Raw genomic sequence first — 23,087 nt, 5'->3', positions numbered from 1 at the left:
TTGAGTTCAATCAAACAAGTAAATGTTATTGCCGGGTTGAATCAGCTAATATTATAATTCTCTTAATTATCCCATCAAAAGGTTTGTGTTTATTTTTCTAAAATTAATACTTCATTAGTGAGAAATTTATTAGTACAATAAATTATATAAAGTTATCAAAATTAAACAACAAACTTGGACTTGTGGCAACACCTACTAGACTTAAATTATTAAGTGTAGGGTTCCATTCTGGCTAAAAAACTCTGAAAAAATAATGATGTATTCATTTAAAAAAAGAAATTGAAAGATGTCATGATGGAAGATATATCATGTTTTTGTGAGTGATTCAAATATCCAGACCTGCTAAAGGTGCCCATACTCCATACCATATTCATATATCATAAATGATGACAGGCCCCCATTAATTGTTTGGTTGTAATTTTATTACTTGTAAGGTGCAACTACTTCAATTCCCCTCCTTTCTCCATATGTACATCAATATTTATTTATTTAAAAAAAACTATTTAATTGCATTTAGATACTTATGACCTAATGTAGGTTTTTTTTTTTTTTTTTTTTATATACTCATGATTTTTTACAAGTTAGTATTTGTTTTGTAGTTTTTCAAATACTTTCAGCCATCTTTAAAAGGTAATATATGTTCTGTACTTTCTCAAACATTTTTAGCCTAAAGAGTCTAAGCCCCACCACCGAGTCGAACCTATGACTACCCATTTGGAATGATAACCGGGATGCCATTACACTACATGGTCGTTGGCACCTAATGTATGTGTAATTTGTTTCAAGTATCATAATTCTATTTTCAATTATTATTTATGAATATATCAACTTTATAATTAAAAAATTACCCATATAAAATTACTTTAATAGTATTTTGGAAAAATTCGAAGGTGTCCATTGTCACTTAACTCTTATATTTGGTATCATCCTAAAGTGAATAGTGAAGGCTTTGAATTGATACCAAGTATAAAGTTAATATTTATGGAATGGACGCGACCCACACCCTTTTCCCTAGTTTAATTTTCCAGTAACTCTCAACCTTTAATATGCTCATATGAATTGATCATATCATTCTTCACATTTTACATGAAAGCATGCTTCAATTGAATTCTCCCCAATATATAATATTGAATGCAGGTAGCATTTAAGGATTTAAATATGTTGTCCAGCATGTAAATGACATCCACTAGGTTAGGTTATTGTGATAGCTAACTGCGTAGTGCAATAGATGGAGCATTAACTGCCTTTCAATGGCATGGGAACAAACTCCTGTGCTTCGAAAGGACTTGCCATTAATGCGAAATGAGTGCTGCAATGCTTCAAATTTATTGGGTGAACTACTTATATTATAATCATGTGACAGAGTAAGTTATAGTGTTGTCTACGTTAATTTGAATGTTTTTAATGTATATTGTGTAATTATTTATATTCATAATTCATAATTTGTATATTGCACTTACTTCTTTTTTTTTTTTAATATCTACAAATTATTTATATTTTTTCCCTTGTTTCCCCCCTATAAATTGTTAATAATGTCATTATATTAGTAGTTTTTTTTTTTTTATTAACATATCTTTATGTCATTATATTAGTGTCAAACTTGTTGTCATCCCATTAAAACAAATTAAAGCCACTTAGCCAAACAATATAATCTCCAATAGTTATATCATAGACCCGGGTCTATATCTTGAAAGGTAAATCCGTCACAATTTATATACTGGATGTTCACATTTTAAATTGTGAACATTCAGTATGTAAATTGTAAATATTTAATTGTAAATATTCAGTATATAAATTGTGTATTTTGAATCCAGGTGGACCTGGTCCACAAAATAATTTGCCTATAATCTCTTAGCACTATACCTAGCAAATGCTACCTATCTAGCTAGGTTGTCTTCGCGCAATCACATCCACATTCTTCTTTATCTCTTCACAAAGCATATGATACAATTCTTAAGTATAAATGAGTTAAAGTTTTGGTTAGAGTGTTTTATTAGTCTGTCATTTCTAAAGATATTAATAAAAGTAATAATTAAGATTATTAAGTATGGTGGTCACATGAGAGTTGTTAGTTTCTTTAAGCAGACTAATACACATGGGCAAAACCATAAGTTGGATTGGGCGGCCGGCTACAACAACGTTCCAATACGTATTGCGACAAACAAGTTAAAGGACATAAACCAATGTTCTTATCTATTTGAGCTAGAACTAGGCTACATGCAACGGGGATTGCTGCAACATATGCTCCAAGGCGCAACACATTTCCGCAATAATCCAAGACATAAACATGTGCACATATGCTTTCATGCCCGGGAAGACGTACGTACAACTTGCTTACTATTTGATAGGGATAATTCCCCGGTCAAACATCTTTGACCACACTTCGTTGACCGGTCTATCCGGCTCCTTTGACCGATTTATCCAATAAGGCACGAACCGGAGTGAAAGCGAGCATATGATCGACCAAGGTGGTCGGATTGGGCGTTGAGCCTTTGGCCCAAGCTGGTGAGCCCCTAACTCTCGATTCTCCTCCATTTGTCTCGCAGGCAGAGGGCCAAGCTGTAGCCCAATGCATGCCCGCCATGCGGCGCGCATGCCGTAAGGTCGATATATGTCCCCCTGACACCCTATATATACAGCATTACATGAGAGGAAAATTAAAGGACTTTTGTCTGTTTGCTCATAAATAGCCATTTTAGCTCAGGAACCTCTAATCTACTGTTATGGTAACCGGACCATTCTTTATCCATTGAATTAATAAAGTATATTTGACCGAACTTTGACTACTACTGTGCCTATATACTTTATCACTATTGATGTTGGGAAAATTAGTTAAAATTGATATTTAAAGTGATTATTTTGAGGTATAAATTTAAATAGAGTCCACTTTTTCTTTGAATCAAATCAAAGTGGTTTCGTATTTTCCTAGTTAACATTATGAATTTGATAGATAGTTCTACTATATGTACTTTCAAATTCTTTTATCTGATATGACAAATAAGGATAAACTATTTTCATCATGCATGTGGGTTAATTAAGAAAAATGTCTATATCAAAAATTTGAAAGTGAGAGTAGAAAATGATAGTTAATATAGTATTTTCCTTTAATATATTATACGCTCAAACTGAATATTAATGAGTGAATGAAAAGTCGATACTCAAATTAAAATATACTCATTAAGTTGATCGAGAAAAATGGAGTATGGATGATGTAAGTAGCATTTGTCCATATTGAAAAAAGAGGTAGGCTTGTACTAGTAGTTTAAATACAATTCAATTTTTTAAAAAGTTTGAAGTATATATCATATATTAAAGATTCTATCTGTGGGTGTAAATCAATCTCAAAATGAGTTCAAAAAGCTCAAACTCTTGTACACTCGCGACTTGAGTGCACTGAATATTCATCTAAAAATTGACAATCTAGACAAGTCAAGATTTTGCCAAATTTTTAAATTATTTTTTCCAACTAAATGAGAATAGAGAGCCCTTACTACTAACTGCAGTAGTAGTACTGTAGTAGAGGTTGTGAGTCATTTACTCCTCACAGAGTCACAATAAGGGTGGGTTAGTAAAGGATGTGTTGTCTTACTGTTTTCAATCATTCGTTGTTTATATCTCCTTTACTGCATTTTAATGTTACAACGTAGCAAAAATTGATATGTTAGTTATCAGTTTAGGAATTAATTATTAATTTTAATTTATCTGAAAATTAACTTTGAACATTATATTTGTTCTTATTAATTTCTCAGTTTTTGAGAGTTATAATTAAATTTTAAATTCAAATGTGAGTGAATTCCTAAATCCCTATAAACTGCTAAGGCAATGTCGTGGAACACGACACAAGTTCCAAGAACACCAAAAAAGACAAGCAAAAACTACTTGATTTTAAAGATGGAGTTCTCAACAATATGTTTCAAAGATGGAGTTCTGAAGAATATGTTTCATGGAAAATGCTTTTATTTAAAAAAGAAAAAAATAGGTAAGAATAAGTCAATATTTGAAAAAAAACAATTTGGTGTCATTAGATCACAAGATCTTTGGTATTAGACATAATAATATATAAATAAGAAAAAATAATTTAATAGCCTTTGAACTTTATACGAAAAGTCAATTAAGTTCATGATCGAACTTTTAAAAGTTACAATTAACACATCAACATGCCACTTTTATGCATCAACGCTAAAAAATTTGTTATTCACTTGTAATAGTCGGCTATTAGGATTTCGGAAACCAACAAGCAACATAAATTCACTAGTATTAGTGTTATTTTTATGTACCTAAATTTTAATATACTTATAGTATTCTTTTTTATGTACATAAATTCATCATGGAAGGTGTGGATCTTAATCCACAATATAATTTGTTGTTATTGCGATTCTATGTTTACATCCTCCTGGCATGGACTCGCAAAGTGAACCCGAGTCTAAAATAAACAATTTACATATTAAATGTTCATAATTTATATATTAAATATTCACAATTAAATGTTCACAATTTACATATTAAATGTTTATAATTTGAATTGCAAATATTCAGTATGTAAATTGTGACGAATCCACCTTATAAGGTAGACCCGAGTCCATGATATAACTATTGCATCCTCCTCTAATAGTATCTTAAAATTTTCATGAGCTGGATATGGGCAAATTATTGCATGGACCATGGTCCACACAGCTTTGTGGACCAAAAATAAAAAGTACATTATTTTTGTACTATTTTTGTACTGAAGGTACATTACTATCAAATAATGTACCTACAGTACAAAAATAATGTACCTTCAGTACAAAAATAATGTACTTTTTATTTTTGCTCCATACAGCTGTGTGGAGCTGTGTGGATCATGGTACATGCAATAATGATTGCTGAATATGGGTGTCGTTATTTACCAACAATTTATTGGGTTTAGAACAGGCCCAACACATATTCAAATGTAAAAGGTGGGCCGACAAGTGAGGAACTTCTCTTCCACTCAATGTCTCAATCAAACTGTGACTCATATTTTTTTTTCTCTTTTAGTTAATCTTTAAATATTATTCACTTATTATTATTCATGCTATCCTTAAATTTTATGTATACAACAAATTGGAACAATTCTTATAGAAGAAAAGGGGGTATTATATTTAACAATGTATTCGGTAGTTAATGAATCGAATTTGGTTGAAGAAAAAAAAACATATAAAAGTTTTTCCCAAAAAAAAAAAAAGAAACATATAAAAGTCAATAGAAATGATTTTGTTACAAATCTACCAGGAAAATAAAAATTAAACTATGCATCCTTTAGTAATTTCTGATCACATTCTAAATTTGTAAAGTTTCCGACAAGTTAAAAAAAAAAAAATTTATGTATTCTGACATTCGTTGTATCACTAGTTCTAAGAGAGTAAGAGTAATACCATTAGTAATTTTTTTAGAAGTCTTTTCAGATTAAGGGGGTGTTTGGTTATTGGCTTATAAGTCAAAATTTAGCTTATTTGACCAAGTTTAGCTGTTTGACCAACCAATAAGCTATTTTGAAGTGTTTGGTAAATGGCTTATCGGCCTTGGCTTATTGGGCCAATAAGCTGAAAATTGAAAAGCTAATGAATGTAGCTTTTTGTATTAGCTTGTTGGGAACAATGGGTATATTGACTATTTTATCCATTGAAATCAATGTGATTTACTTTTAAATGGGTGGTGTGTTTGTTATTTTATAGTAATAATAATAATAATAATAATAATAATAATAATAATAATAATAAACGGGTGATGAGTTTGTTATTTTTAATAATAATAATAATAATAATAGAAAATAAATACGTAATAAAAATTGTTTTAGAATACTCGTATAATTTAATAAGAGTTAAATAAACAAAAATAATTAACTTATGCCCTTAAAAAAAAGTATAGATGATATCCAAATTTTATAATTATTTATTATAAGGGTTTTATCTTCTTGTTATATTTAAAGGTTGAAATAATATAATACACTCATATCCTTAAATGTCATTTTACATTCAATCAGCTACTAGTAAACAGCTAATTTACCAAACAGTTTTTTATAACCAACTAATACAACCAGCTGGTCAAACCAGTTACGCAACTAGCCATCAACTACTAGCTAAACCAACCAGCTATCAGCTATAAGCTATCAGTCGTTTGCCAAACACCCCCTAAAAAAAAACTTGAGGTTGGTTTTTATATACATGTAAAAATCAAGAAAAAATCAAAACAAATGAGGTTGCTCTTCAATTCCATCTTCATCTTTGACGATATTTTGACACTTGTCATAGTGGGGCCAAAGACATGCGAATTCAGCTCATGAGAAGAAGTATATCTAAAGAGTTAGGAGGTTCCATTAGTATTTTCACCATAATATAAATTGTGAAAACTTGTACTTTGATCACAATGTCGATCACAAGTCTCTAAAATTTTCACAAGTTCCAAACTTGTTACTAATCGTGTGTGTGTGTGTGTGTATATATATATATATATATATATATTACTCCAAGTGGAGATTGTTTGTTTGAAAACCAAAGAAGTTGATCTTGAATCAACCTGAGTCATGTTCTTGATTTTGTGGCCTTGAAGCCTTAGCCTTTATCTCTCATTGGTTTACTAGGTTGAACTTTATAAGCTTTGAATTCTCTTGCATGCTATAATCTAAAAAAAAGAAAAAAAAAGAAGAAGAAAAAGATCAACACCTCTTTCAACTTGAAATGATGTATTTATAAACTTCTTTGAATTTATTCATAGGAAGGAAACAAAATTCAAACGGACAATCTTTGTCTATTAGATAATGACCAGTGATTTTTGTGTGTGAGGTTATACGTCTATGTCATATTTTTCAACCATTGTCTAACATAAGCTTATGAAAGTGTGACTTTTTTGCATTGCTTTTTATCTTAGCCAAAAATGAAAAACCATCCTTAATAAATGTACCTAGGTGACATTGTGTTTGAGCATTGTACGATTTAAAATATCCTAAATTACATCACTGATATTGTGATTGTGCGAATTGTAGCTTAACTATCTAGATGGTGGCTTGGTCACTTCTTAGATCTTGAACCATGTTGTATCTTCACTTGAGCTTACTGGTTCCATTCAATTTTCTAGACAACCTTTACTAATAGGGTGTTTGACTTATAGGCAACATTTTCACTATTCGGCTTGTATCAACCATTATGTTGATGTTACTTTCCGTGAGCCTTACTCTATGGAACCACGGGATGATTCGCTTCTTTTAACTATACAACCACTCCACTATTCAACATTTTCACTATTCGGCTTGTATCAACCATTTTGGGTCTTGAACTCGTTGTCTTTGAGTCGTCTTACCATTCAGCCTTATTGACTATATAGACTATTTGACTAGTCTACCTTTCAAATTGAACTACTTCCCCATCATTTTACTTTTTGGGTGGTATAATGCCCCTAACTACGACTATGCAGAACTTTATCTGTGAAATTGATCAATTTTTTTTATAAGTATCACTCCCTCTGTCCCATTTTATCTGTCCTACTTACTATTCATTGGTCAAACTAATTTTTTCTTCTTTGTTTATTTGCTTTAGTATTTTTTACTTGTTTTTAAATTTGATTTTTTGTGTTTAATAGTATTTTTAGTGTAGTTTCTAAATATATAAATTTCGTATATTAGCACTAAACATAATATTATGAAAAATTGAATTTAAAATAACTTCAGTCAAGCCTCGTTAACCGAACCAGAGACATAAAATGGGACGGAGGGAGTATCATTTTCCTCTTAAGTAGCTCTACAACCTTTAATATTATATTATAATTTAAAAATATTACATTTTCCTCATAAATATTACACTTTCACTCATATAAATAACAATGAATTTATTTAAACGATTAGTATTACACTTTTTTCTTATAAGTAATCGTTCAATCCTTAAATATTACTTTTTTTGTTTTAAAAGTATTAAACTAATTTTCATTATAAATAACAAACAATTTATTTTTAATTATTATTACATTTTTTAGCATAAGTATTAATTTTCGTATTGACTCTCTTACCCAAATCAGAATTGGAATAGCAAGAAAACATTTATTAATTAAAATTATTTTAATGAAAACAATAGTACACAGATTTTTTCAAGTTTCTTTATCAAAAAATATAGGAAAAAGTGTCAAATAGGCCACTGAACTTATCGCTTTTGTGCAATTAGGCCATTGAACTTAAAAAGTGTGCAATTCAACCATCAAACAAGCAAAATTTGTGCAATTTGACCATTTTTACAAATTTTTTTTGGTAAAATCCAATTATATTACTAACATATATGTATTAAGAGTGACATTTTATTCTACCATACTAGTTGGGAGTCAATATTGAAATGGTTTTAACTCAAATTGAATTAAAATTTTTTGTAAAAATGGTCCAATTGCACAAATTTTACTTGTTTGATGGTTGACTTGCACACTTTTTAAGTTCAATGGCCCAATTGCACAAAAGCGATAAGTTCAGTGGCCTATTTGTATATATATATATATATATATATATATATATATATATATATATAAGAGAGAGAGAGGGAAAAAAATCTATCATATATATATATATATATATATATATAAAAGAGAGAGAGAGATCCAGAGATCATTACATTATCCCTCTAATTATCAAACTTTAATGCGGGGTTTAGGTAGGTGTGGTCAAATATTTGGTGGATGAGTGCATCCACACGGTTTACAAGTTTATTGGGGGTGTGGGTGACTATTGAATTCATACAAACTACTAAAAGCTATGTAGCACATATGCCACACATATACACAAAAATATATATATTCAAGTTTCAAAAATCAATATTCGGGATTTCGGGATGATATTTTTTCATAATTGACCATTTAATTTTGATATTATTTATTTTAAAGTTGGAAAAGTAAAGAAAGATAATGATACTAACTTTTATTATTACTAAATATTTCAAATTTAATATTAAAATAGAAAAAAAAAATGAAGATGAAAGTACAAAAATAATGAATCAAAGGCTCTCAAACGTCTACTGAGAAGCAGCTTTGAAGCAGTGCTGTATGTTGATAGTACGATATGTATATATATTTGCAGAAAACATATATGTATAAATGTGTCTGACGCGTGATAGGGTGAAGATGGGGATTGTGTCTTCCCCCATCATGAAAAGACCAGAAAAAAGCTTTGCAATCTTATTTCTTTGCCTCCCATAAATATATCCCCTCCCATCCATCACTTCTCTCATATATGTCCCTACCCTCCCTTCCTTTCCAACCAAAAATCCACTCCACTTTCTACTTTGAGGGCTGCTGAGGTTGTTGGGTTTTCGCAATACATTCATGCATCCATTTAATGCAATGCGTGCGTGAAGAAAGCTTGGAGCTTTGCGACAAAACTTAGAGATTTTCTCTTCCTTCTTCTTGGGAACAGAAAACAATTTCATTTCCATTTGTATTTGTTTCATTTCTTGCAAGAATTGGAAGGGGAAGAAGAAATTAAAATGATCACAGTTTCAGATCTTTACCATGTTCTCACTGCAGTGGTTCCACTGTATGTGGCTATGATTTTGGCCTATGGGTCAGTGAAATGGTGGAAAATCTTCACTCCAGGGCAGTGCTCTGGGATAAACAGATTTGTGGCTCTCTTTGCTGTTCCTCTTTTGTCTTTTCATTTCATCTCCACCAACAATCCATATGCCATGAACTACAGGTTCATTGCTGCTGACACTCTGCAGAAAATCATTGTCCTTGTGGTTTTACTCATCTGGTCATGGACAAGCTCCAGGGGGTCCCTTGAATGGTCTATTACTCTGTTCTCTGTCTCCACTCTGCCTAACACACTTGTGATGGGGATTCCATTACTGAAGGGCATGTATGGGGATGCCTCTGGGACTCTCATGGTTCAGATTGTGGTGCTTCAGTGTATCATTTGGTACACTTTGCTGCTTTTCTTGTTTGAGTTCAGAGGTGCAAGATTGTTGATTGCTGAGCAGTTCCCTGACAATGCAGGCTCCATTATCTCCTTCAAAGTTGACTCTGATATTATCTCTTTAGATGGGAAAGAGCCTTTGGAGACTCAAGCTGATGTTGGTGAGGATGGGAGGCTTCATGTGACTGTGAGAAAATCATGCAGCTCAAGATCTGAAATATTCTCCAGGCACGGCCCTAACTCTGGGCTATCATTCACACCCAGAGCTTCAAATCTCTCTAATGCAGAGATTTACTCTCTCCAGTCCTCAAGGAACCCAACTCCTAGAGGCTCTAGCTTTAATCACACGGATTTTTACTCCCTGGTGAATGGGAAGAACGCGAATCTGAGCCCTAGGCGGTCCAATTCTGGGTTCGATGAGGAGATTGGTTTTGGAAGGGGTTATGCACAGGGGAATGCTGGGTACCCTGCTCCGGCCAGTGCCGGAATATTCTCTCCGATGACTGCTCCGGCGGCCAAGAAGAAGGCTAATGGGACTGATAGTGGTGGCAAAGATCTTCACATGTTTGTTTGGAGCTCTGGTGGTTCTCCAGTTTCTGAAGGTGGAATTCATGTCTTCAGGAAAGGTGACTATGGCCATGAACTTGCAGTTGGTGCTCCTCCAAAAGGTTTGCACACTTTATATTTGGTTATCTCTATAGCTTATCTTCTCCTTGTTGAGCATATAATATATAAACATAAATTTTCAGTCCAACTATTAACAAATCGGCTGGCATACGTGAGAGGGCGTGTTGAGCATATAATATATAAAGAATAACTTTTTAGTTGTCTGATATTTGCATAATTTAATTATTGTCTGATCCTGTGAATATGTTTGTTTGTATTGCTCTAACCTAGTATAGGTTTCTTGTTTTTGGTATGTTCTTACAATGCACAGTCCCAGAAGTTTTGGTCTAATTTGTCTTCTCTTGTGATTTGTCACATCTACAAATTTTCCAGCTAGGAGTGTAACCCACATTTCCTTCATAATGTTGGCATTTTATTGCATACTTAACAATCAAATTGAAGGGTGTGTAATTTTCTATAGATTATGATGAATTTGGGAGAGATGATTCGAGGCAAAACCCGAATGGAAATGAGCGAGAAGGGCCCGTGCTATCCAAGCTTGGCTCGAGCTCTACTACTGAACTCAATGCAAAGGTTGCTCCAGATGCCAAGCCTACAGCTATGCCTCCTGCAAGTGTCATGACGAAGCTCATTCTGATTATGGTGTGGCGGAAGCTTATTAGGAACCCGAATACTTATTCCAGCCTCTTTGGCATTGTTTGGTCTTTGATCTCGTTCAAGTATGCAACAAACTGACCTTGAATTTGATATCGTTTTTGTTGAATAAAGGTCGTGATAGTTAGTTTACAATGTCTGCAGATGGCATGTTGAGATGCCTGCGATTGTGGCGAAATCGATAGCTATTCTGTCGGATGCTGGTCTTGGAATGGCAATGTTTAGTCTTGGTATGTTCATAAAGAAAACTTAACACATTTGGTATCTGAAATATGTATCACATTTAGTTGTGATATCTAATTCTTTGGAAGTTGCAATATTATTATTGCAGGTTTATTCATGGCATTGCAGCCTAGAATGATTGCCTGTGGGAAAACAGTTGCTTCCTTCTCCATGGCTATAAGGTTCATTACTGGACCTGCTGTCATGGCTGCTGCTTCCATTGCAGTTGGCCTTCGAGGCGTCCTCCTGCACATCGCGATTGTTCAGGTAAACCATACTGTTAGGATCAAGCGCTTATTACTACGCCAAAAGCTATAGTTAGTAGCTAAGTCGCAACTTTATTTCCTTTGAGAGCCAGGATGTTGGGCTTGGCTTTTACCAGTCTCTGCCTAACAATACCCTAGCCACATGGTACTGGACTTGGCCTTTACCGGCCTCTAACCAACAGATACACAATTGCATCATTTTGGATTAAATTAGAGCTTTCATTAATCTTGTGAAGTTATGGAGTTTTTGTGTTTGTTTCTTGGTCTGATTTTCAGGCAGCCCTACCCCAAGGTATTGTCCCCTTTGTGTTTGCCAAGGAATACAATGTCCATCCTGATATCCTCAGCACTGGGTAAAGATCTTTGTCACATCCTTGTTTCTGCATTGCTCCAATAATTAACAACTTTGGCTGCAGTTTAATGTTGTTTCTGCAATGTTTTTTCTCCATTGCAGGGTGATATTTGGGATGTTAGTAGCTCTACCCATCACTTTGGTATACTACATCTTGCTGGGACTTTGAAGAGAGAAGTTGAACAACAAAACCCTACTAAAAAAAGAAAAAAGAGAGATAAATGAGACCACATCTTTATGGGCATATTTTGGCCTCTAACAGAACAGTAGAAGAATTATGGATACCAGAGAGGAGAAAGTAGAAGACAAATGTTGAAAGAATGGCAGAAATAGAGAAGAAGATGATGATGTAGCAAAGTGGGAAGAATGATAAGTGGGCAGGCAGTAGCTAGCTAGTAGAATATTATTTTTTGTTGCTTTTTTGTGTCTTCTTTTTAAATTTCTTATTCTGAAACCCTGTGGCTTAGTCCTTTTAATGGAGAAAGTGAAGTTTGTTTCTAGTTCAGATACTAGTGTGTTCCACCTTTTCTAAAGGAAGACCAAAAAGAAACTGGACGCCTTCACACCTAAAACAGAATCTCTATGTACAAATAAAGTAGACACCACTTGCATTTTTATCTGCACTGCACAATTCCAAGATAAAATAATTAAAAAAAAATCGATAATTGTTAACACAGTTTTGTTCAACATGTTGCACGGAGCTTTTTTTTTTTTTTTATGCGGTTTACTTTTTTATGTTTGGTCTGTAAATTACACATAAATAAAATGTAGGTAATACACATCTTTCGAGTAAGACAAAAATTTGTGTGAGATTGTCTTACGGGTTTCAATCCGTGAGACGGGTCGGATATTTGGATTAATACTGTCAAAGATCTTACTAATTTAAATATGCCATGTGTTCTTCTCAAGCTCAGCTCCTCTCTGGACAAAAAGTCAAAATTATTCGAAAAAGATTGACAGAGTGAGTAGAACATGACTTTCATACCATAAGGTCTTGAAATTAATTCTTATCAACACTATTTCAGTAAAGTTTATTGTACATACCTGATTTTTCTAACGTAGTTTATATTTCGTATTAATTTACATATATAAAAATAGAGTTTATTCAATACATATCTCCAAATAGTGATCGCAAAATTCTTTACCACTTAAAAAAAGTACAAAACTATTAAATTTTCTGAAGAGTATAGGCAGTAAAAGGAGTGACCATTTGCATTTAAAGAGCCACGTCTAGAGCCTAGACCTTTTATTGCTACCAACTACATATTAATAAACTATTATTATTATTATTATTATTATTATTATTATTATTATTAACTATAGTGTGAACTATGTTTCATTACTCTCTAAAAGTAACAATGAATTATCCGGTCATCAATTATTGTGTAGTTGGAACATTCATTAGTATACCCAAAAAAATATATTAAGTACAAATAAAATTAAATACAAGCCTTGCAACATTCTCCTTCCAAGTTTATCTTATACTATATTCACTTTTTAATGTGATATCTTATACTATATTCACTTTTTAATGTGATGTTACATTATACTAGTACAATATGCCCTAAAAGGCCATAAATTGAAATCTTTTTTCCCTTCTAAAATTGAAATTTCAGCCGTGCAAGTTAAGTTGAACAAATAATACATTTACTAAATGAAAGAGATCAGAGATGAACATATATATAGCTTAAATAAATTATAAACGAATGAAATATAATTTCTTTATTTATTTTTTGGATATGTAACTTCATATTTTATTTTGGATAACAAAAAAACTCACAATCACTATTTAAAAGCGTACACTAAGTAAATCAAGCTTTTGTATAATAATCTATAAATTAAATTATATAAAAGAAGTAAACTACACACAAAAAATGCTATAGGATAGATTATACCAAAAGAGTGTTAGCAAGAATAATACATGACTTTCAAGTATTTATAACTTTGTATTTAAACTTTACAAAAATTTATTATACATATTTTTTAAATAATGAAAGAAATTTATCATTATTATTCGGGTAAATTTTAGAAAAGCAAATTATATTTTTGGCACACTATATAAGTCTATGATTACAAATTTGATTTGAATGAAAAAACAAACTTGTGATTTAAGGTTGCGTAAAGGTAAAAACGTTTTCATATTAGGGAGACATACCTAATAATTAGCATTGTAAACAAACATAATAATTAATTCCTGCGGTTCTAGGTAATAAAGTAGTAATATAGGATGATGATGATCGTGGGAGTGGTCGTCCCCGACATCTCATGGAGCCTTTATCTGCAGTGTTTTGTACAAACAAATTATAATATTTTCCACATCGATCCACTTAAATTATCCAAATTCCTGCATGCTTTTGGGTAAAGCACTCTCCATGCCACACCACAAAATCTAAGATCCATCATTTCCACTCATGATTTTTATTTTATTTTATTTTAATTACTTCATTTTTTAAATTTTTTTTTTTTTGCTTTTTCAGCTCTATCAAAATCAACTATGGACCGCCCACATCATATCAAAATTTCTATACTGCCCACATTTTCACTATATTTTACCACAAGAAAATATTATAATGTTAATTAATATGGATGCCTCTTATATATGGTGTAATTCAAAAGTGAATAAACAAATTAAAATTTTGATTTTTGTGTGTGTATATTGTGTATTATGAGTGCCCCTACAATATATACTTAATGCAAATTTAATTTTTTTTCTAAAATTTTTTAAAGGAATAAGGGTCAAATTGGCCACTGAACTACACACAAAAATGCAATTAGGCCATCGAACTAAAAAACAATGCAATTGGGTCCCTGAACTATACGAATTCATGCAATTTCATCCAAAATGACTTGTTTTACCTGATGTGCCGGTTACCAATTTTAAAAATGATATTTTAAAATAATTTTATATAAAATAATTAATTAAAATTAAAATTAAAATTTAAAAAAATAATTAAAAAAAAGCGTCTCCGGCCGGCCTCGTCTCCATGGCTGGAGACGAAAGGTCCTTCGTCTCCTGGCCATGGAGACGAATCGTCTCTTCGTCTCCTTGGCCGGAAACGAAGCCGACCTTCGTCTCCATGGCCAGGAGAACCTTCGTCTCCTGGCTATGGAGACGAAGGTCGTCGTCTCCATGGCCGGAGCAGGAGACGAAGACGAAGCTCTGGCCATGGAGACGAGGCCGGCCGGAGACGATCTCCGGTCGGTAGTTTTTTTTTTCTTAATTTTTTTTCAATTTTAATTATTTATTATATTTAAAATATTATTTTTAAAATAGATAACTGGCACATTAGGTAAAACATGTCATTTTGGACGAAATTGCATTAATTCGTGTAGTTCAAGGACCCAATTGCATTGTTTTTTAGTTCGATGGCCTAATTGAATTTTTATGTGTAGTTCAGTGGCTTATTTGATGTAAAGTATTGGTGTCAGTAGATATACATAGTATTATACGGAGTATAATTCAAATGAAATATATAACATAATGTAGTGCTATAATGAAACCATTTATTGCAATTATATGTGGTAAGGTCATTGTTATTATACTTTTTTTTTAAACGACTTGGTGGCCCGGAGTAAACATTTACTTCTAACTTTGTTAAAAGAAAATCTTATTAATTAGCATAAATGGATCTAATTTCAATTAAGTAAGTGCAGACAAGAAGCAAGTGATTTTATTGTTCGTTTACAAAAAAAAATGCTAATTTTACTTTCCAAAAATATTGTTTTAATTAATGTTTTGTTTTCTTAATTACAAATTCATTAATTAATGTACTTCTAGATTTTATTATTATTATTATTATTATTGTTGTTGTTGTTGTTGTTGTTGTTGTTGTTGTTGTTATTGTATATGGAGTTGAGTTCGGGTGCGGGGACGATGCTCATCCCTATATAACTAATTATATCAAATATATATAATCGATGAAAGTTGAGGATGTAATAGGTAAAATTTAAAAATAAAAAATGACAATGCACAATACTACAATAATCGATAATTAAAAATAGAATTTTCTCTTTAAAAATTGTGTAAATCAATGACAAAGGCGTTTGGTGGGAGGGAATTACAATTCCATTCCCACTTAATTCTCATCTAATTCCAAATGCAACTAAATTCTTTCGTTTGGTTGAAAGACAAAAAAATAATTTCATTCCCACTTAATCCTCATTTTCATGAATTAGAATCTCATGCCCCCCCTTCCCCATGGATTTTAGGAAAACAAAATTATCCCTCCCTTTTTTTTAAAACTTAAAATTGTTGTTTCGCATTCCCTTCTAAATTATAGCGTGTATTATTCTTCGACTTCCCTTTGTGTATGGTCATTTAAATCTTTATATGCAAAAACTAATCAAATTTTGCATTCTTTATATGCATTGTTTCTATACAACAATTTTCGTCTATGTTCCTTTGAATTCTTTATATGTAGAACTCTTCAAAATTTGCATTTTGTATATGCAACAACTCTAACAATTTGTGAATTAATTTGTCAATAATAACAACAACAACAACAACAACAATGACATTTTGGTCTTTATATTACTTATTCCCTCTCAACTCCCATTTTATTCTTTTATTATTTTTTCTCATGAAATTGCAATTCTTTTCCACCTAATTTCTTCTCTCCAACCAAACGTCCCGTGAGCACTACTACCAACTGGGTGAAAAACAGAGTGTAGGTATATTATTATTCGTTTTTTTTTTTTGGAAATTATTATTCGCATTGTTCATGCTTTTTGCTGGAATTAGGTATATTTTTCCGAACTAGACAAATGTGAGAACTAACTTTAGATTACAAAATAAAACTAACTTTAAGATGCCAAAGACGTCAAGAAGTATATGTATTATTGGTATTAATGACTATTATGTGTTGTATGTATCATGGAGACAGTATAATGTCACTATTTATAGGAGGGATCGGAGACTACGACCTAACATCCCACTAATCATCATCTTATGACTATACTCTTATTTTTTAGCACGTTGCACACTTGCACTACACTTGGCCATGGACTCCGCAGGGCTCACTACCTTCCAATTCTACTAGTTGTGCGATGGACTTAATTCGACAAAAATCAAAATTTTGTTATCTCTGATATAAAAATTATGTTTCATGCAACCCTTCAATAACCATTTACAAAATGTCAAATTTAAAAATTATAAATAAATTTTGTTTTAGAAAACAAAGATAGAAACTTGAAAATATATATATATATATATATATATATATATATATATATATATATATATATATATATTAAATAAGATCAGATACGCATTAAGATGAATTGATGAATTCGTGACCTTCTAAGTTGTAATACGAAAATCATGATTTATCCACTCGGTCACCCCTTTTAAGACATATATAATTGTAACTTTAAAAGTATGAAAATTTATTTTAAACACAAGATTGAAAAGGGTGTGTATATATAGTATGCAAAGCAAACAATGTATAAATAAATAAATAAAATTATCGACGATTTCATTAAATTCAGCTAATTTTTAGTGCAATTTCAGCATTATATTGTGAGTCAAATAAATAGTATATCAAAGACTTAGGTCTAGTAGGTAAGATATGGTTACATACTTACATGCACAAACTCTTAGAAATGTGATGCATATATTATATATATGCACCAAGATTAAAGAAATATCTGATTGAAATTTGATGAACGAAAGATTATGTCTTTCGTACGAAAATATGATTTATTTCCTTCTCTAAATTTTCGTTTTTGGAGACAATAGAGAGATCAAGTTAAAGTTGGATTTTAAGTTTTATCCGTTAACTACATTTTCTATTATTGCTGAAAATTTTGAAACTTCCAAAAATTTTATCACTGAAAAGTGATCAGAATGACCTTTTTGGATATGAAAAATCCTTTCATCGTTATTATTGTTGGCCATAAGTTGAAAGTGTGTGGGTAGTAACACAGTACAAAACCATCAACAAAAGTTGTTGAAAATTTTTGTCAAGTCATTGAGCATGCTCATGGAGTTCCAATTACTCGTGGTCCAAATTTTCAATCACGAGTGATCTATATTTAAATAAATAAAGAAGAAGAAGAATGAGGTTTAAGCCATGGTTGTCAAAAAAATTTCAGCAACCATTACAAATATGTTCCGACAAGCATTTATGTGGCTAGAGAAACTCAAAACAAAATAAATTTTCATTCACTTATTGAGTGGTTATGATGAAAAATAGAAAAATATTATATTATTGATTTTTTGTCTGTGTATAGTATAACCCTAGTCAATATTAAATATTTGCATGGACCACTTAAGATAACATCAATATAAAATTAATTTATTGATATTCTAAAATTAGGTTGCAGGTGCATGCTTTGAAAATGATTGCAAAAGAATAAATGGAAATTTTGGGCATATGTTATTGTGGGTTTCATGTGTACTGACCACCACAAACTCCACTATAATATTCAAACCAAGAAAGACCTAAATAAATAATGGTAGCTAGCTTCATCATATCATATCGCCAACCCTAGACAAATACGTACTACACCCTCATCATCACCACCTCACATTCCCATTCCATTCCACCGAAAGCTCTTTCTCTCTTTTCAGAATCCACCATCGACATGCAGCCGGAAAACACGCCGGAAATCTTTGACTACTACAACAATAATTACTATTATTGCAGTAGCTTAGCTGGAAATAATGGCGGCGGCCTTCCGGCCACCTACGAAATCCCGCCGCCCTCTAATCATGAAAGCTTCTGCAGCTCCGGGTTTTATCATACGGAGTTGCCGGAAACAGTCTCCGACAGCACGCCGGAAGCCCGAGCTCTCGCCGCCTCCAAGAATCACAGGGAAGCTGAGAGGAGACGCCGGGAGAGAATCAATTCCCATCTTGATTGCCTCAGAACCCTTCTTCCCTGCAACTCTAGGGTTCGTATTCTATCCTTCTTCTTCTTCTTATTTCTATGGAAGACTAAACCTAAACAGCTACGAGGAATATAATTGAAGTGGCAAAGGTTAATATTCTTCTTTTTTGATTTGTCGTCTGGGATTTCGGGTCAAAGTAGGTTGTCTTTTGGAACAATGAAAAAGAAGGGTTTTGGAAAAATTAAAGTGGTCGGTGTCACTTTTCACAAAATTAGGGTTTCGAATTTTTTCTTAATTAATTAAAACTCTAGCTTTATATTCCTGTACATACAGACAGATAAAGCTTCTTTACTGGCAAAAGTGGTTGAACGCGTGAGGGAGCTAAAAGAAGAGGCGTCGGAACTGAAAGAGATCGAAACCGGAATCCCGTCGGAGAGCGACGAGATCACGCTTCTACTGTCGAGCGACGACGAGTGCGCCGGCGACGGTAGATTGGTGATCAAGGCGTCGCTTTGCTGTGAAGACCGGTTGGATCTCATCCCTGACCTAATCCACACCCTCAAATCTCTCCGGCTAAGCCCCCTGAGAGCTGAGATGGTAACCCTAGGCGGAAGAATCAGAAACGTTTTCATTTTAGCCGGAGATTTAAAGGATCACGCCTGTGCCGATGAATCCATATTGTTTCTCAGAAATGCGTTGAAATCCGTGGTGGAACGTTCGGCGTGTGGCGCCGGCGGGGAGCGCTCCAAAAGACGAAGAATGATTGATCATGGAGTAATCAATTAATCAAGGCGTTCAAACTGGAGGCTTATATGATCAAATTCAAATCAAACTTTCATTTGCATATTTTTTTTCTTAAGAAACTGTAGCAACTATTGGACGGCGTGAATTTATATTACACGTTGTATAAGTGTTGTTGTCCGACTTTTCTGTACATAAATAGTGGTGTTTTAAGATTGGGTGGATAGTACCGGAAGAAATATCTACCATTGTTGTTAGGTTTAAAATCTTCTTGCGTGAATTGTTATGTTATGGATTGGTGTAAATTTTTGGGTGTAGTATGATTGATCTTTATGGGTTTATATATGTACTTATTAACTTGTTTGATTTTTTTTTTCTTTGTTGATTCATGGTACGAATAACTGTAGTTCGTTGTATATATAGTACGTAGCTATACCTAGTAAGTGCTAAGTTACAGGTTGCAGGTTGCTCTAAATCTATTTGAATTGTTTGTTAAAACTTTAATTTGGGGTAATTAAGATAGAACTAAAAGTTGAAACTTGTTTTAAATTGCTGTCGGATCGGTCAATTCAGAAGAGAATGAGCCATGTACTATGAAATTAAAGTATTTGATTTACCAAAAAATTTGCAATGGCTAACTCGCTACTCAAAAGTACTGACTACAGTAAATTAGTTTAAGTTGTCTATAGTTGATTGTTTAGGACTACAAAGATGTAATCCAACTTAGATTATCAATAGTTGATCGGCTCAAACTAATTAAGAAGATACTAAAATAGAATTTTGATGGAAAATTAAACTTGAACCATTATAGTTTGTGATTACTAATAAGCCAACTACTTGATCAATTTGTATGGGATTCCCCCGATTGTGGAGGTCTTACTAAATATAATTCTAATTTTATCTTTGACTCCTTAGCATGTTTCAAATCGTAACATATATATATCTAATACGGAGTATATTATCTATGAGATATGTTGGAAATTTAATTAGTTAAAAATGGCATGTTAAGGATTTTGAGTTAATGTTTTGAGTGGAGTTTACTTTTGATTTAGGTTGGGGTATAACTGATTTGGGTTCTCCCAAATAAGATGTTTAACTTGATAAACTAGGCACTTAAAACGGATAATGGTGGTTGAGAAATTGATTCTTTTAAGTGTACACATCAAATTGAAAAAATAGAGTTTGAGAATGGTATTAAGTATTTAAGTAACATTTGTCCACATTGAAAATGTTATTTTGATAATTTTTTTTATTTTTGATTTTATGAGAAAATTCCCTACAAGGATGCACAATGAAAATATTACTCATTGTAAAAATACTTATAGAGTAATCCCAACAAGGAACTTTCTTTAAGTTTTCAAAGGCAAACATGCATATGGAGAAGAATAAGAACAAGAGAGAAAAAACTCAACTCTCCGGCCTTACAAGTTAACCCCCCACCCCCTCCCCCTCCAAAAAAAACTTGAAATGAGTTTTACTTATGGCCTTATGTAGTCCATTTTTTTTTTCATAGTTTGCACTTTGCACCCTTTTTTATATTAAAAAGATTATAGAAAAACAAAAAATATGTTCACGGATATTCAACTATTTTTCATATTATTTATCAATTCATAAAATGTGAAGTTTCTTTTATACCACAAATGTCTCTCTGTGTGTGTGTGTGTTTTTTTTTTTTTACCAACAAATGATAATAATAAGTACCAATAATATCAAATAGTGTGGCATGGTTTTCAAAAAAAAAAAAAAAAAGTGTGGCATGTGTATGCGTTGGATTGCATTGGTGATATCTAAACTTTATTTTGAATTTTTTAAATTTCAAGAGATATATACTTTCTTTTAATTTGTATGATATAAATAATTTTTATGGATGACAACGAGTCAAGTAACCCACAATATTCAACCTGCTCAAATCTTGATATGGCAGGTTCAACCGTTCAAGTAGACAAAAAAAATACTCGTCATGGATACAAATAGTAGTAAAACACATGTACGTACCCCATACTCGTGTGTGTATGAAACATGTTTTAATTATGTATAAATTATTGTTTGTTTGAGTAGCATAGTTGGTTGGAACTCTAAAGTTGATGTTAAATAGTTATGTCACAGGTATGAATCTCAATGTAGCACTTGTCGTTAGCTTTTCTCTTTTATTTTACATCTTTCGTAGTCCTTTCACAAGACAAATTAAATGTTTTTTAGTATACTTTTTATGAATCATTTTATTAATTTAGTATAGAAGTTTATATTATACTTCATCATCGTATTCGAATTAATTTAGAAAAACTTAAAGTTTATCTAACTAAAAGAAATAAAAATTAAAAATTAAAGTATTTATGAATATAGTGTCTTTTTAATTCAAATTATCTTATCTAATTGATTGTGTTTCATATGTTGTCATAAATATTTTTATAGCATTTCAAAGTGTTTTAAAATTTCACATTTTCACCCACTCAAGTATATTTTTGGTTCCGTCCTAACTATCATATAGTCTATCAAAAACATTCTATTGTAATTTATAATATATTTTGTATATTTGAACATTATTAGGGGTGTTTTATATTTTGATATTGACATTTCTAACGTCATTTAAACTTCACCTCCACTCATATGATTTTTTGGGTCCGTCTCCGGTTACTATATAAATAGTAATGATAATGATGGGAAGATAAGTATCTAAGGTGGTGATGGGGTAAGTAGATGGTAGTAGGGTAAATCAGTAGATGGTAGGAGGTGGGTATGGTACTGGAATAGATATATAATTGAAGTTTGTAATGATATGTTATAAATGAAGTTATGTGTATTTTAATTTGTATTAGAAAAGTTTTAGAATATGACAAATGTATTTTTCAAATCCCATAAATTGAAAAATTAAAAAAGCAGTTTTTAAATTAAAAATATAAATAAAAAAATTGTGCTAAAATGTATACATTTTCTATTTCATTTTGTTTTTTCAGTTTTTTTTTTCAAAAAAAAGTTCTATTTTAATAATATTCCAACTAATTCACAATTTTCACACATACATGCATACATTTTGCAACATTGGAAATACTTTCTCTCTTTGTTACAAGTTCTTATGTACGGAGTACTATTTAGTAGTCAAGTCATCACATTCTAATTGAATTAATTTAATTAAAAATTAATATTTTAATCTCATATGCATTACCCGAGGGTGTGCACACAAGAATGTAAATGAACTTTGGTGTAGTTGCTAAAATCAAGAAAACTACTTTTGTTGAAAATCAAATTTGTAATATTGTGATTATTTTATCAACATTCTGTACAATTTTGATGGAATTGCATGCTCCATTTCATTCATTCTTGATTTTATTAGAGCTTTCTATAGTGGAGGATGTAAATATGTACTCCAGAATAAGTCATGATTAGACATTTATGAATATTAATAATAGGACAATGACTATTCAAGGTAGGTGATGGAGGGTTAGAGCATCATAGGCCTTCCTCAATAGTAAAGTTTTTTTTTTTTTTGAAAACAATA

General features: G+C 31.9%; 2 protein-coding genes across 2 annotated transcripts; both read left to right on the top strand.

Moving 5' to 3' along the window:
* The first annotated feature begins 9,098 nt into the window (after window positions 1-9,098).
* LOC116000098 (probable auxin efflux carrier component 1b) lies at window positions 9,099-12,524 on the top strand. Its single transcript, XM_031240124.1, has 6 exons — window positions 9,099-10,566; window positions 10,986-11,244; window positions 11,324-11,409; window positions 11,511-11,668; window positions 11,944-12,020; window positions 12,122-12,524. Exons 1-6 carry the CDS (start codon window positions 9,471-9,473, stop codon window positions 12,186-12,188), a joined length of 1,743 nt encoding a protein of 580 aa, XP_031095984.1. The 5' UTR covers window positions 9,099-9,470; the 3' UTR covers window positions 12,189-12,524.
* A 5,906-nt stretch (window positions 12,525-18,430) lies between these two features.
* On the top strand, window positions 18,431-19,960 carry LOC116020663 (transcription factor bHLH106-like). The gene is made up of 2 exons (XM_031261150.1): window positions 18,431-18,913; window positions 19,184-19,960. Exons 1-2 carry the CDS (start codon window positions 18,605-18,607, stop codon window positions 19,634-19,636), a joined length of 762 nt encoding a protein of 253 aa, XP_031117010.1. The 5' UTR covers window positions 18,431-18,604; the 3' UTR covers window positions 19,637-19,960.
* The last annotated feature ends 3,127 nt before the right edge of the window (window positions 19,961-23,087 follow it).

This window comes from Ipomoea triloba, chromosome 1, assembly GCF_003576645.1.
Source record: "Ipomoea triloba cultivar NCNSP0323 chromosome 1, ASM357664v1".
Classification (NCBI taxonomy): domain Eukaryota; kingdom Viridiplantae; phylum Streptophyta; class Magnoliopsida; order Solanales; family Convolvulaceae; genus Ipomoea; species Ipomoea triloba.
This window is presented reverse-complemented; position numbering and strand designations above follow the sequence as displayed.

Bases quoted from the DNA above. Each gene is read 5' to 3' on its own strand.
- LOC116000098 (XM_031240124.1), top strand. From the start codon at position 9,471: ATGATCACAGTTTCAGATCTTTACCATGTTCTCACTGCAGTGGTTCCA. The intron at 11,410-11,510 runs GTATGTTCATAA...TTATTATTGCAG, and splicing joins AATGGCAATGTTTAGTCTTG to GTTTATTCATGGCATTGCAG. The intron at 11,669-11,943 runs GTAAACCATACT...TCTGATTTTCAG, and splicing joins TGCACATCGCGATTGTTCAG to GCAGCCCTACCCCAAGGTAT.
- LOC116020663 (XM_031261150.1), top strand. From the start codon at position 18,605: ATGCAGCCGGAAAACACGCCGGAAATCTTTGACTACTACAACAATAAT. The intron at 18,914-19,183 runs GTTCGTATTCTA...CTGTACATACAG, and splicing joins TTCTTCCCTGCAACTCTAGG to ACAGATAAAGCTTCTTTACT.